Raw genomic sequence first — 14,888 nt, forward strand, 5'->3', positions numbered from 1 at the left:
CACAGCCACTGTGGAAAACAGTATGGAGGTTCAACTACCATGTGGTCCAGTAATATCCAGTAATGTCTGGGAATATATTCAAAGGAAATGAAATCAGGATCTGTAAGAGATGTCTGCACTCCCATGTTTATGGCAGCATTATACAGTAGCCAAGATATGGGAACAATCTAAGTATCCATCTACAGATGAATGGGTAAAGAAGATGTGGCATATATGTACAATGGAGTATTATTCAGCCATGAGGAATAAGGAAATCTTGCCATTTGTGACAACATGGATGGACCTTGAGAGTGTTATGCTAAGTGAAATAAGTCAGAGAAAGACAAATACTGTATGATCTCATATGTGAAATCTAGAAGAGGTGAACCCATAGAAACGGAGAGTAGGATGGTGGTTGCCAGGGTCTGTGGGATGGATGAAATGGGGAAATATTGGTCAAAGAGTACAAACTTCCAGTTATAAGATGAATAAGTACCGGGGATCATACAGCATGGTGACTGTAGTTAATAATACTGCATTATATACTCAAAAGTTGCTGAGAGAGTAAATCTTAAGTGTTCTCACCACACACCAAAAAAATGGTGATTATAGGAGATGATTGAGATGTTAACTAACCCTATTATGGTAGTCCTTTCTCAATATATAAGTGTATCAAATCATCATGTTATACACCTTAAATTTATACAATGTTATGTCTCAGTTATATCTCAACAAATCTTGGGAGGAGAAGACATGTTGATTTTTCAAAAGCCATAAAATTAAAAGGCAAACAATAACTGGGAGGATATATTGCTTAAATACATAATGGGCAAAGAATTATTTAGCCTCATAATGCTAATGGGTAAGAGGGCAATGCACATAAGCAGGCAATTCACCAAAAAAAAAAAAAAAGAAAGAAAAAGAAAAGTAAATGACCAATAAGCATGTGAAAAAATATTTAACTTAAACTGTATTTCAACTGTATTTAATTCAACATGTAGCCCAGAACTCAGCATATGGTTTGCGCATTCCTGTTTCCTGTTTAACAAATGCACAGTAAGACGCTGGGAAAACAGCCATGAATGGGGCAAAGTTCATCATTTGTTTAGCCGAGCAACAAAAATGCAAATTGAAATAACGAAATGTCACTTTGCCTAACAAATTGGATGACTAAAAAGAACCATAACCAATGTTGCTAAGAGTTCAGGGAAAGAGGCAGTCTAATGCACTCAAAATAGTAGGAGCACACGTTAGGGCACTGGTAACTGGGTAAGTCCGAGCAATCAGAGTGGGCATACCCTTTGATCCAGCAATTGTACATTCCATCCTTTATCCTACGGAAAAGCTGAACAAGCAGCCCAGGGTACATCAATGCAATCCAATAAGCATTGCATTATTCTTGTAGGGAAACAGTGACCTACATGTTCAACAATAGGGACTCTTGGGGAAATGGAGGGGATGAGGTCCAGGAAACAGATGAGGCATCAGCTCTGCAATAGCAGACAGATTTGGTCCAGATACAAATAAGTGGGTAAATGTGATGTCAGGAAGTTGGAGAGGTTTTGTTTTATGTTCTGTATCCACCCCCCCCAATCCATCCCCCACTCTCTGAACTAGAAAGCAAGTCTGTCTTCTGAAGGTGCAAGGGTGGTAGAATTGAGGTTTCCAGATTGTAGAGAGGGTTTGAAAGAGCTCTTGCATAGAATGGGAAAGGAAACTATGTGGACAAATAGAAAGGATCCCCACACAGCAAAGAAGGCCTGCATAAGGTCAGAGATCATGAACATTTACCTGAGACATAAAGAGCCTGCAAAAGAATACAGCAACCTTGAACACAAATAAATGCAAAGTAAAAATCCATTCTATTTGAAGAAATGGTCTGTAAGTAGCAGGTATATTCATAAATCCACATCGTTGGGCATACTTACACAGTACAACTCAAGTGTCAATTCCAGGATTTACATTAGAACTCCTCATGTCAGGGGCTTCTAGTTTAGTCATTAATTTGCAGTGAAATTCGCAGATAAATCTCAAACCAAGTTTGGGAGATGGGGAGAGCAGATAAAATGGAAATGAATTCTCTCCATACTAGGAATAAAAAAATATGACATTAAATCTTAAGAAAACTAGGGACGCTTGGGTTGCTCAGTCGTTAAGTGTCTGCCTTAGACTCAGGTCATGATCCCAGGGTCCTGGGATCGAGTCCCGCATCAGGGTCCTTGCTCAGCGGGGAGCCTGCTTCTCCCTCTGCCTGCTGCTCCCCCTGCTTGTGCTCTCTCTCTCTCTGACAAATAAATAAAATCTTAAAAAAAAAAAAAAAGACCTTTGGGGCACCTGGGTGGCTCAGTCGTTAAGCATCTGCCTTCGGCTCAGGTCATGATCCCAGGGTCCTGGGATTGAGCCCTGCATCGGGCTCCCTGCTCTGCGGGAAGCCTGCTTCTCCTTCTCCCACTCCCCCTGCTTGTGTTCCCTCTCTTGCTGTGTCTCTGTCAAATAAATAAAAAAAATCTTAAAAAAAAAAAACTTAAGAAAACTGCAAGTCTCCAGGAAACCCAGGAGTCTAATGGAAGAAAAGATAATGTAAAGGTGAATTCTTCCAAAATTAGGGTAGAAGCCAAATGTAAGTCAAATCAAAATCTGAACCAGATGTTTTTTAACTTCTCAAAAGAAAGAAAATCTGATAGAAAAAAAAGTCAAGAATAATTTAGAAAGGTTTACAAAGACTAATATAGGAATGAAGAGGACCCCTGTATTAAGATATTACAGTATGTTTTAAAGGCACAGTAACTAATTTGTGAGAGAGTGATACAAGATATAATGAAATAGTCCAGAAGTACAGCCTAGAATATATTAAAATTTAATTCATGATTTATCTCATGATTCCCATCTACCTCTAACCCCAGTTGGAAAAAGAAACCTCTTAATAAATGGTTTTGGGACAAATATTCACTAGTTATTTGGGGGAGGGGAGGATGTATTGAGAGGGGAAGGTCCTTAATTTTCCCTTCAGTGAAGGAAGGAATGGATTTTCCTGGTGTGCAGGCCCAACAGGACTTACAGGAGACAATAAAGATGTGCCCGCGTCCCTTGGGAGAGGTGGCCGCACAATCTCTAGAGAGTGAATCCCTGTTCATTTACCATTTATTCAACAAATAGTTGTTGAACTATTCCAAGAGCTGCAATACAGCAGGGATAAGAGAGAAGAGTTACCTGCCTCGTAGAATTTACCTTCTATTGGAGGAGACAGCTGATAAATATGTAAACAGGTTCAGGGGATGATGTCAAATAGTGATAAGGGCTAAGAAGAAGGTTAAGGAGGGCAGTGATGGAAGGGGTTAGGAGGGGGGTGAGTCTAGGAAGGTCTTTTCAGACACCATTCTGACCGAGTGTCCCTTGGACTGAGGCCTGAAGGACAAGAAGGAAGAAGTTGGGCAAAGATCTAAAAGAAGCGTTTTCCAGGCAAAGCAACATAAGCAAAGCCTTCCAGTGGAAATGTCCTGGACAAGTTTAAGGAACAGACGAAAGAGCCAGGGTGGTTGGAGCAATACGGCGATGGGGAGAGCAGTGAGAGAAGTGACGGGGCCGTGCAGAGAACCTCAGCTTTTATTCTGAGTGATATAGGGAGCACCTGGAAAAGTGTCCGCCAGGAAGTGACAAGGAGGACCTTTCATTTACCAAGATCCCCCAGGCTGCCATGAGGTGAAAGGATCACATCCTTTCCCAGTGAACATGGAGGGTGGTTTCATGTCTTCCTGGGCTTCTTCAGAAGTGAGCATGTGGCCCAGCAACACCCCAGTTACCGCCCGCAGTGGGCAAATATTTCCAATCAGTATCAGGAACTATTTTGCTGAAGAGCAGCCAGTAAGTATGCAAAAGCAAAAAAGACTGATGACCACAATCACCCCCTGTGCTGGGAAAGCAAGTCCTGCCTGCTGGACACCGACCAGGGCAGGTTCGGGCAAAGGGAACGGCCCCAGCAGCCCCCTCGTCCGTCACCCTCACCAGTCCCAAAGGAGCCTTCACCGGGTGTCAGGTTGCTGACCTCAAACAAGAAAATGACCTCAGGAAAACATGCAGACCAGGGAGTTTAATTCTGGAACGAAGGTGCAGAATTTCTAAAACTTCACTTCTGTTATCACCATTAAGACAGGAAGTCTTATTTCTTTCATACATGGCCTTGACCATCAAAACCTAGATGATTTAGGAACCCGAACATTCCTAGAGGTCAGTTCTCTAATCTCTGTTATGGTTTGTAGTTTCATTTTATTACATATGCGAATTTATTAGGTTCGCGCTCCAATTTCCTTCCACAATTCTGTGTTACCCTCTTTCATCAAGTCACTTCAGGGACAGGGGTCTGTTCTGTTCGTGGAGAATGTATTTTGACGGGTTGTAGAAGCATCTCCAGAGCGCCTTATGTTTTATGAGAGCTGAAACATATTTGCATTGAATTTTTCTAGCAGATTTCTGTCAACTATTTAAGAGGACATATGGAGTTTCTTTTCTTACCTTTGAAAAGGGAAAAAAAATACATGAAATCGGCATTTGGATAAATTTCCTTGCTTCCTCTGGTAGTTTGATGGAAGCATTTCTTAAAGCCAAGACAGCATCTGTAGTATGGGACAGAAAAGGAACGAGGAGACTGTGAAGTCTGGACCACACTTAGAGCAGATTTCTTACAGACCACATTCCTTTTCACTGAGTGTCCCTGCTGGCTCGATCCTAGGCAGGTTCAGGAAGGCTCAGAACCAGAGTTTGTCACTGGGGAGATCTCAAGCTCTGTAGTGTGGCTTGGTGGTTGGTGTGGCCAAATCAAGACGCTCATTCTGCTGGATGTCAATGTGGCCCTTCTGTCGCTGACCTATTGTTCATTGATCTGATTATTCAGTACGATTCAGTTCCACAGTCACTTCCTACAGACCATTGGGTCCTGGGAATTATGCGCGGAGGAGGTGGTGTGACAGGTGGGAAGGAACGTGGGCTTCGGAGACCAAAGTCTCTGGGCTCAAATCCCAGTTCTGCATCTTCTCTGAGCCACAGTTTATTCATCTCTAGAGATGGAATTAAAACATCAACCATGTCAGGTCGTTGTGAGGGCTAAATGTAATAATGAGAAGCCTGGAGTCCAAATGGCACCAGGTGGACCCACATTAGCTCTGAGTTGGCTGCCTTCTTTCTTCTTCTGTTCCCTCCTAGAAGGGTCTCGGGAGCAGCATTCAGCAGGGGAGACGGTGGGGCCCCACATGGGTTTGATGCAACATGAGCTCCTGAAGGGCTTTTCTACACTGCATGAGCGCCACCCCTTTGTGTTCAAACGGGTCCTCAGAAGAGTCCTGGTAAAGCTCTTCCCTGCATTACCTGGGATGTCCACGGTCTCCTGTTGGCCCCCTGAGGAACGTTCATTCATCACAAGGCTAAAAGGAGAACAGGAGGGCCCCACACTTTCACCATTTTCTCCTTTTTACCAACCCAGCTATGAAGGTTGTGTCCACCCCAACCCACTTGGGAGACTTGACAGCAAAAATGATAGATTCAAGGGGCGCCTGGTTGGCTCAGTCGGGTAAGCGACTGCCTTGGGCTCAGGTCATGATCCCGGAGTCCCAGGATCAAGGCCTGCCTCGGGCTCCTTGCTCAGCGGGGAGTCTGCTTCTCCCTCTGCTCCTCACCCTGCTCGTGCTCGCTCTCTCTCTCTCTCAAATAAATACCTTTTTTAAAAAAATGACAGATTCAAAATAAAGACTAAACGGATGACCTGAAACTTATTCCATCCTGGCCATTGGTAATCACAGTCTCTTGGGTGGTCAGAAAGGATCCTTGAAATATTATATTTTTCCCTTATTCCAAGAGCCCGTTGAACCCTTCTTTCTCTGCTGGCATTGAAATCTCCTTACTGGTGTCAGTTTGTGCCAGTTCACTGGGCTCACTTGGAGGCTCACCCGGCTGGGCTTACAGCCCGTCCTGCTGCCCCCCTCCCCACTTGGCAGCCACAACATGCTCTCAGCTCTCTTTCCAGAAAACCGCTCCTCACCCTTGTACTCCCCCACAGCTGCTCCACCCCAGGCCCCGGGGACCTTGAATTCCAGCTGCAGTAAGAGTTTCCGACACTTTTCTCTGCCTCAGGTTCTCCCCAGCCCTCAATCTGTCCCTACTCTGCCAGTCAGAACTGCCTTCCTAAAAACCTGAGCCTCTCAAGAGGCCTGTGAGGAACCTGGGCTTCAAAACCAGGCGGATCTGGGTGCAAAGCCAGCTCCTTCAGGGCAAACCCCTCTCTAAGGCTCAGCTCCTCATCTGGGAGATGTGATCATAGTACATGCATCAGAGGGTGGTCAGGAGAGCTCAGGGAGGCAAGGCCAACGAAGTGCTCATCCCAGAGCTCGGCAAGCAGTAAGTGCTGGGGAGATGCTCTGAGAGCCCGCAGTGGCGCCTCGTTGCCGGGAGCACAAAACTCAGGCTCCTGAGCTTGGCATTCGGGGCGCTGCTCTGCCCCCATCTCCCTACTGTTTGTCATCCTCTGCACATCCCAGGCTGTGGTGGCAGTCCCCATGTCGTCACGCCTCCCGGACTGGTGTCCAAAGGACCCTCCTCATATTCGCTGTTTCTTAACTTCTTTCTTGTGCTTCTAGACCAACCCCAAAGTCACAGAGCGGTGGGGCCCCTGCGGATCTGCAGCCCATTGCTCACAGTGCAGGGTAGGGCCTGTCTTCTGCTACCTGCCGTTGGTCTTCGTGTCCCTCTCCCCTCTGCTCTCTGAGGACAGGGACAATGGCTGACTCGCCTCTGCATGGAGTAGACTCTTCCTGAAGGCTTGCATTCAGTTAGTGATGATGGGAAATAGCAGGTGATGTTTGAGGGCCTGGTTGATTCAGTTTCCCAGCTAGGCAATGGCATCCCTTGTTTTTATTGCATATCAGTACGCACGATTCACTCTGCTCCCAGTCAAAGGGAAATACGGGTGTGTGTATTTCCCAGGATATATGTGTGTGCCTGGCAGGGGCCTGGGGGGAGGGGGGGTGTCTGTGTGTCCATGTCAGGTTGTCTACTATCATTTCTTAGGACAGACCATTCTATACTCAGATATTATATTCTCCTTTTTTGATGTTAAGTTACCCCTTGTTTATGAAATTATGGCAGTGGTAGGTAATACTAGATCATAGTGGCTTTTTTTCTCTTTTTAAAATATTATTTTTTAAAAAAGATTTTATTTATTTATTTGAGAGAGAGAGTGAGAGAGAGAGCACAAGCTGGGTGAAGGGCAGAGGGAGAAGCAGACTCCCCACTGAGCAGGGAGCCCGATGCGGGGCTCGAACCTGGGACTCCAGGATCATGACCTGAGCCTAAGGCAGATGCTTAACCAACTGAGCCACCCAGGCTCCACTCTTTTTTAAAATATTCTTAGTTGGCAAGTAAAAAACTGGGAAATGAAGAGCAGTAAAGTTTAACTTTTTTTCAGTAAAGAACAGTAAAAAGCATTCTTCAAAACACCAAGTAGGCAAGCAAAGCTGTTTCGAGAGCATGGTATGTGATGGAAGGCATCTAAGTCACAGGCCGTCACCAGTAACAGGTCCACCTAGAGGCAGCGGGGCAGGTGTATGTGTGTGGGGGGGGTGGGGGGAGTGTTGAGGAGAGGCCCATTGTGTGGACACTTGACACATGCTGTCTAATTTAATCTCCAAAGCCCCTTGCGCTAGCTGGTGTTATCTCTGTCACAGCGGAGGCTCAGAGAGGTTAAATCATTTGCCCAAAGTGTCCCAGACAGTGAAACCTGAATTTCCCAAGCCTCGTGGTCTGGGTGTGCAATGAGGAGGTCACATTAGCATCAATCCTGAGTAGGAAGCCACAGGGCCACGGCACCCACCGCCCCCCACCCCCATCTCCCTATAGCAGTTGGGGGAAGCTAGGAAGGCTTCTCCTAAGTATGCATGGACAGCCCTGTCATAGGGGCCTGCTTGGGGCCTTCACAAATGTCTAGTGGGGGCAGCAATGTGTCCCAGAGGACAGGCCTCAGCAGGCCGCTGCTGCCCGCATGCCTTCTCACAGAGGACTCCAGAGCAGCCATATCAAGGCCAACTTATGACTTCCCTGTACCCAAGCATTGCTGCCCTCATAGGCCCTTTCCTCCATAAAACACACAAATCACATTTTACAACTATGTTGATTTAGATTAATACATTATTGTGTATGAAAACATGTTCCTGAACCTAAGAGTTCTTTTTTTATCTTCTGATTTTAAAAGAAATTAAAACATTTGCATAGGCTCCTAAAAGAATGATGAGCCATAGGCTCCATGCTTGCTGAGCTCAGTGGACAAGGAGGCCCTTTGTAAGACCCTGCCAGAGCGGGAGTCCCCTCACCACTGCCCACCCCTGTTTCATGGATTGGCCCATGGACCTCAAAGCATACTGCCTGCTTCTATATCTCACAAAAACCCTAGTGCCCAGGTCCCTTCGGCCTCTATCTGTTTAGCTTTTCTACTCTTGTTATAGGCATCAGAACAGTTCCCAAGGTAGAGCTAGAAAAATTCTTCTTCTGCCCCAGACACCTGCACACATCATTTAACCCACAAAGCTTTTTTCCTACATTATATTCGATGAGATCATATCAAGACTTGTATCAAGTCAAATAAATAGACAGCCCAGGCCTCCGTCACAGCCCCAGTCCATCACACACAGCCAGACGTGGGGTCTGTTTTGGCCCAGCTGAGTCAGGCAGACACAGGGGTGTGCCTGGGTACAGCCGGGGCTGGAATCAGTCCTCTGGCATCCAGAGTGTTCCCTCTCTGGGAAGCCAGGCATTTCACGCGCTCCCGCTGTTCACATGTTGGCAAGCTTGGGATATTCTGGTAAGGAGCATTCCTGTCTATTCCAGCTTGAAATGAGTCTGCATTTCTTTGTCCAACACAAAGCTTTGAAATGAATGATGACGCTGGAAAAAAAAGTCTCAGGAGAGTTTGCAAGGATTGCTAATAAGCAAGTATATCTAGCGTTTAGGATAGAAATGGCCTTTTCTTTAGAACTCTATAGAACTCAGAATCTGCCACAGGCAATACCTTGCATTCTGCATGTCTTTGGCAAACCGTTTATAAGGAAGAGTAAGGAAGAGGAATTTGTTCTGGGAACATGTTTTATATGAAGAGGGAGTGTATGGGCACAGGATGGAGAAAGGCTTTAAGGCTAAAGTTTGTGAGCAGTGAGAAAAAAAGGAAAGAAGTCTTGCTGCTCTCTGCAGTCCCTAGAGAGAAAAGAGCGAGACAGCTGGGGTCTATGACTTGGGTACTGCCCTGCTCTTCTGCTTTCTTGGACCCACTGAAATGGCCGCCATGGCAGGACCCCAGCCTCGGAGTGGTACATAACCTTCTGAAAGGTCTGCCTTGGTCTGGCTTTTGCTTACAGGCAGGCAGGAAACATGAGTCTTTGTTGAAGTTGCTTATTTTGATGCCTCTGGTGAGTGACCGAGGAAACCGGAGTGCTTCTCGTCACCTTCTATACTCCGAGTGTGGGCTGTTTGGGCCCCCCGCCCCAGAGGTAGTGAGGTCAGCATTATGGATTTGACATTCCACGTGGGGCTGGGACACAGACTGAACCCTAGAAGTGGACACTCGGGCTCTCAGCAGCAACCATCAGTGGTTGGGAGACCGAGACGGGTGGGTGTCTCAGAGCAAACAGATCCCATGGTGGCTCAACCACCGAAACCATGCTCTAGCTTCTCCAAGTCATGTCGGCACACACCAAGCATTGAAAAAGGGAATCGTGCCGGTGTCTGGCGCTTAATAAAATTTGTCATTTAATTTGTATGTCTTTGATCACTAGAAGGTTGAACTTGTTACTGCATGGCCATTTCCATCCTTATCTGTGGGACACTTTAGGCCACCCTTCCTGTTCTGTATAGTTGCCCCTAGGCTGTCTGCTCATGGCCACACTTTCACCTCTCCCTTATTTGATCCCACGAAACTGTCACATTGAATCCATCTTATAATTACTCTCCGGAGTACCGTCAGCTACCATTATAGCGCTCTTCGGGCTCTCAAATCGTGCTTTGTTTGTGCCATTCGGCTCGGCTCTGTGGGGCTGTAAGCAATAAAGCAGAAGGATCCTCTAGCTCTTCACTTCTCCCACACGCAGGGCTTCCTGCCAGCAGCCTCGTCCACACCAGCTTTTCATCCGAACAAAACCCTGTCCGGTGCTAAATATAACTTTATTTAACATAATTGTACAAGGTGCTTTCTACTTTTAAATCTAGACTGGTCATGGAGCGGGGACATTTACATAACAAGTCGGTGTCAGCCCTGTAACAAATCTTCTGATTTCCTTTATTGGACCAGTGAGGAAACTAAGGAACAGGGAGGTTTGCAACCCTGCTCCTGTCATACGGCTACTTAAATCCCAGGTATCCCAACTTCCGGTAGGTGCACTGTTCACTCCCACCCCCATGTCCAAGCGAACAGCCCAGTCCTTGGTCGTGGGCAAGGAGCCTCTGATCCCCTGCAAAGCCTGCTGGATTGTGGTATTTCCCCATGGAGAGCTCACCCACCAGACTTGGGGGGGAGTGCTCCCGCCATCTGGCTCACCAACCAGACAGAGATCTCATCCAGTTTTCATATATATATATATATATATATATATTTTTTTTTTTTTTGCCACTTCCCCCAACTGGAAGCTAGTCAGTTCTGAAGTGGTCCAGAGCTTTTCCCAGACCACAGACCTTCCAGGTGAAGCTGTGGGGCTCTCCTCCCGCCAGCTGCCAGGTACTGCCACATTCTGACTTAGTGGCAAATGCAGATGCCTTCAGGGGCCAGGGAAGTATGTCCCGTGTCAAGTGGCTGGTGTAGGGCTAAAGGCATGCCATGAGGGCGGGGGCTTCATCAATTTTCCACTTCATCCCAGCACCTGGAGCAGATTCTGCACACCATAGACCACCCCCAATAAAATGCATAGAAGGAACAGTGTGGGGATTGCAGAGAATTGGCAAATGTGTGTTTCGTGAAAGGCATTCTTGTCAAAAAGCACACCTCTGGGCAATATTTGGCTTCCAGCTCGCAACCCCTATGGTTGAACAAACAAGGCTATTTATGGATAGAATGAACAATGACTGCCAAGCAACAGGGATGCCCAGCTTATCACTTTGATGTGTTCAGTTGGAGTCAGGACATAGGACCTTTTTCAGCACCTCTTAAATCCTTTCCATTAATAACCCTGACCCTTTAATGACCCTGTCCTAACTGGAGACATGTGCAACTTTTCACACTTTCCCTTCTACTGTGCTGTGGTCTTTTTCTGAGTCTCTTAGTCACATGTCTTTCTTTTCAAAAAATGTACAAAGAACACCCTTTTTGCCAAATAAGGGGCAGAGTTTCTAAACACAAACTTACATCCTGAGGGAATGATGACAAATCTGCTTTCATTCATACAACGTCACTTTTTCTGAAATGGACATAATAGTGGCAGCTGTTTTGTGCCAAAATGACTTTGCGCCCAATCCGTCTTCAAAATCCCAGTTCGTCTTCACGATCCCACTCTGTCTTCACAATCCCAGTCCGTCTTCACAATCCACCAGAGCAAGCCACAGAGTCCTGGAGAGCAGGGGACAGCCCCTGAAAGTTTCTCCTCAGGTGAAGCATTGACCCTGGCTGTTCCCAGTGACACTGACCTTATTCCACTGGGTCTGTGTCACTGTCCTTCCATCCCATTCTGCCGACACCCCAGACCCAATTGTCTGGGTTTGTAGCAAAGTCCCTTGAACCAAAAGGAGTGTGGTTCTTGGGTCAGTCAAGCAGCTGTTGTGGAGTAGACAGGCTGGATGGGGAGCCCTCTGAGCACACGTGCCCTAACCCTACAAAGGGTTGACAGATACAACACCATGTGCCTCAGCATGGAAGCCCAGAGCCAGCTTCTAGACTGTGGACTCAGCCTTTGACTTGTCACTTAAACACATCGATTCCCTAGTGAATTGGGAAGGGTATCAAAAGCATCCTCTAGCAAGTAGAATCTACTTGGAGGAAAAGACTTTGCAAAATCAAGCCATAGCCATCATTAATATTTTGGCCAGGATATATGAGTGAGAAAGATACCTTAGAAGGTTCCAAAGGCATTAAAACTGGTAAATGGTAAACACACACACACACACACACTGGTAAATGGTAAACACACACAAACACACATACACACACATACACCCTGGTCAGCAATAGGCAATATTTGGCTTCCAGTTTACAAACCCTTTGATAGGATAAATAAACTTGGTTCTAGATAGAAACCATTGCCATCCAGAAACATTGAACTCCAGCTTATTGCTTATGTTCTATATCCCAATGAACTCAAAGATGCAGATAATTTTTTGTGGTTGCAATGCCTCTTTCCATCAATGACCTTGGCCCAGATCTGAACTGATTGTAATTTTCAGCCCTGAATGTAAAAGCTTGTGTCAGTGAGGAATATATTCAGCTACAAATAACAGAAAGTCTGGCGAACAGTGGCTTCAGTGGTAGGGGACTATTTTTCTCATGTAACAAGATGTTCAGAGGCAAGGGGTGAGTCACAGTGGTTCAGCTGATCTGCGGCTCTCTGGGCCAGGCTCTTTCAGGCTTTCTGACCCACCTTACTCAGCATTTTGGTATTCGTCACAACTGAACAGACAGGAGTGGGAAGGAGAGCATCAGCTGGATCTATTCACCTGGTTAGGAAAACAAAAGCTTTCATCAAGACCTCTGGGCAGGCTTTCCTGTGAGGCTCACTGGTCAGAACTGTGTCGCATGACTGCCCTGGCAGTGAAGGAGGAGGGAAATAGAGTGTTTCTCCTTTCAGCCTCTATGGTCAAGCAGAGCAAAGGGAGAATGGGCTTGAGAACAGGTGTGTGGGAGCTAAACACACAGGGGCTACGGACACACTGCAGGGAATCTTCCAACAGACTCACTGTACAGATGACGAAGCTGAGTTCCAGGAGTACACAGTAACTGGGTCAAGATCCCATCATTAAATGAAGTTAGAGCCAGATCTAGAACCCAGGTCTCATAATGCCCAGTCCAGGAAGCTCCCTACTGGACCAGCCATGGATGTAGTCTGACAAAGTCTGTGACTGAAGCTCTGTTGAGGAAGTAGAATATCATCCAGAAAATGAGGTGTGGCTATAAAACCAGCAGCAGTGGGCAGGAGATGGAGTAGCCTCCCCTTGAGGTCTCCTTCCCTGGAGGGGAAGGACAGTGAAGGGACAGAATCAAATAATTCAGTGTGAGTCCCAGAAGCTAGGCCACGTCAAATCAGGCTTTTTTAGCTTCTTGTTCCTTTGGCACATCGATGTTCGTGTGTGTTATAATGGAATCCGTCTCATGATGAGCACCATGATGATGCAGAATTTCCATGTCAGTGTTAATGTGCTGTTCTTGTCTTCTGTCCCCTTCTGTTATTGGACCAAACAGAAGTATTCTGCTGTTTCTCTCTGCAACATCTCCACAGAAGTCCTGAAAGTCATCAATGCCACAGAGGAGCTGATAGCAGAGTCCACAGGGCCCTGGGAGTTCTTACCTGTCCCTCCCGACAGAGAGAAGGGGACGTTTCCTCTCGGGACAGACCAAGCGAGACTGGATGAGCAGCTGACTTCTCTGGAAGAAAACGTAAGACAGTGGGGATGTTCCCTGTCTAGGGCAAGCAGGTGCAAAGAAGAAACTGATGAAGGTGTAACCCATCACGAACAGTGCAAGGACCATACACACCACCACCACAGCCGATATATTCTCAGGGAGGGGCTCGGGCTGGGTTCTCCAGAAGCAGACCCTGAAGTGAGGGTTTGCCTGCAAGTGATTTCTTAGGGAAGTGCTCCCCCAGGGAGGCTGGTCAGGGAATGGGGAAAGACAGGGGGAAGGGAAGAAGTCAAGTGAAGGTGTGACCTTTTTTTTTTTTTTAAGATTTTATCTATCCATTTGACACAGAGAGGGGCGGAGGAACGCACAAGCAGGGGGAGAGGCAGAGGGAGAGGGAGAAGCAAGCTCCCTGCTGAGCGGGGAGCCCAACACCGGGCTCAATCCCAGGAGCCTGGGATCATGACCTGAGGTGAAGGCAGACGCTTAACTGACTGAGCCACTCAGGGGCCCCAACAAAGGTGTGACCTTAGACAAAGAGTATCTTTGACCTGATCCTGCAGGAAGCTCTGCGGTATCAGTTGCATCTCAGGGTTGTCCTGACCTGAGGCAAAGGAACTGGCCTTTCCTATAGCCAGCAGACTCTTCGTCTCTACAAGCAAGCGAAGTGTCTATAGGATCCCCAAGCAGTCCTCTGTACAGCTGAGCCTGGGAACAAAAGCACACTGAAGCTTGAGGGGTGGGAGATGCAGGAACTGTATCCCGTGGGGATCCAGGTGGAACACTGCCACAGGGAAAGGGGGTGGTTGCCAACAGAATGTAGGTCACAAATGGTCTACCCTGCTTCCAGACTTGTGTGCTGGTAGTGGATTTTTCTAGCCTGACTTGGGAGGACAGAAAGGAGGTACCAGATTCTTACATATCAATATCCACACTCATTGTTGAGTGTTTTAATAAATTCCTGATGAGAATTTTCCAACACCGCAGACTAGGGGGTGACACAGAGATTGGGACATTAGCCACTCGGGCCATAGTCACTGTCACCAGGGGGCATAGTCCTGCCCACGGAAGTGATATCAAATCAGGGGGTTCCATCTTTCCAGAGCCAGCAGAATCAACCCTGATTGTGGGATGCTGTCATGAACACAGTTCTCAGAAATCAGGAACTGTTAGTAGAGGCAATTCTTGCAAAAAGTTGAAACAACAACAAATCAAAAACGACTCAAGGTTTTAAAAAAAATGCCAGTTGTTGCTTTATCTTAAAAGTTAAAGACTCTCTCCCTGGAATTCCCATAAAACCTAAGTAGAGGTCCATCTGCCCCTTACCTCATTTTGCTGCCCT

At 46.7% G+C, this 14,888-nt stretch overlaps 1 protein-coding gene and 1 long non-coding RNA gene across 5 annotated transcripts in view; one reads left to right on the plus strand and one right to left on the minus strand.

The window, feature by feature from the left end:
• The window catches only part of MYRIP (myosin VIIA and Rab interacting protein), a 400,010-nt gene that overhangs the window by 370,007 nt on the left and 15,115 nt on the right, over positions 1-14,888 (plus strand). For all 4 annotated transcript variants that reach the window (XM_034992452.1, XM_034992478.1, XM_034992462.1 and 1 more), the window contains one exon: positions 13,388-13,582. In XM_034992452.1, coding sequence (XP_034848343.1) covers positions 13,388-13,582 — 195 coding nt within the window. The remainder of the gene's footprint in view (positions 1-13,387; positions 13,583-14,888) is intronic.
• LOC118002191 overlaps positions 1-14,888 on the minus strand; it is an 86,477-nt gene that overhangs the window by 25,252 nt on the left and 46,337 nt on the right. The window lies entirely within an intron of this gene.

The sequence above is a fragment of the Mirounga leonina genome, unplaced genomic scaffold (genome assembly GCF_011800145.1).
Source record: "Mirounga leonina isolate KUSES-001 unplaced genomic scaffold, KU_Mleo_1.0 Mir_115, whole genome shotgun sequence".
NCBI lineage: Eukaryota > Metazoa > Chordata > Mammalia > Carnivora > Phocidae > Mirounga > Mirounga leonina.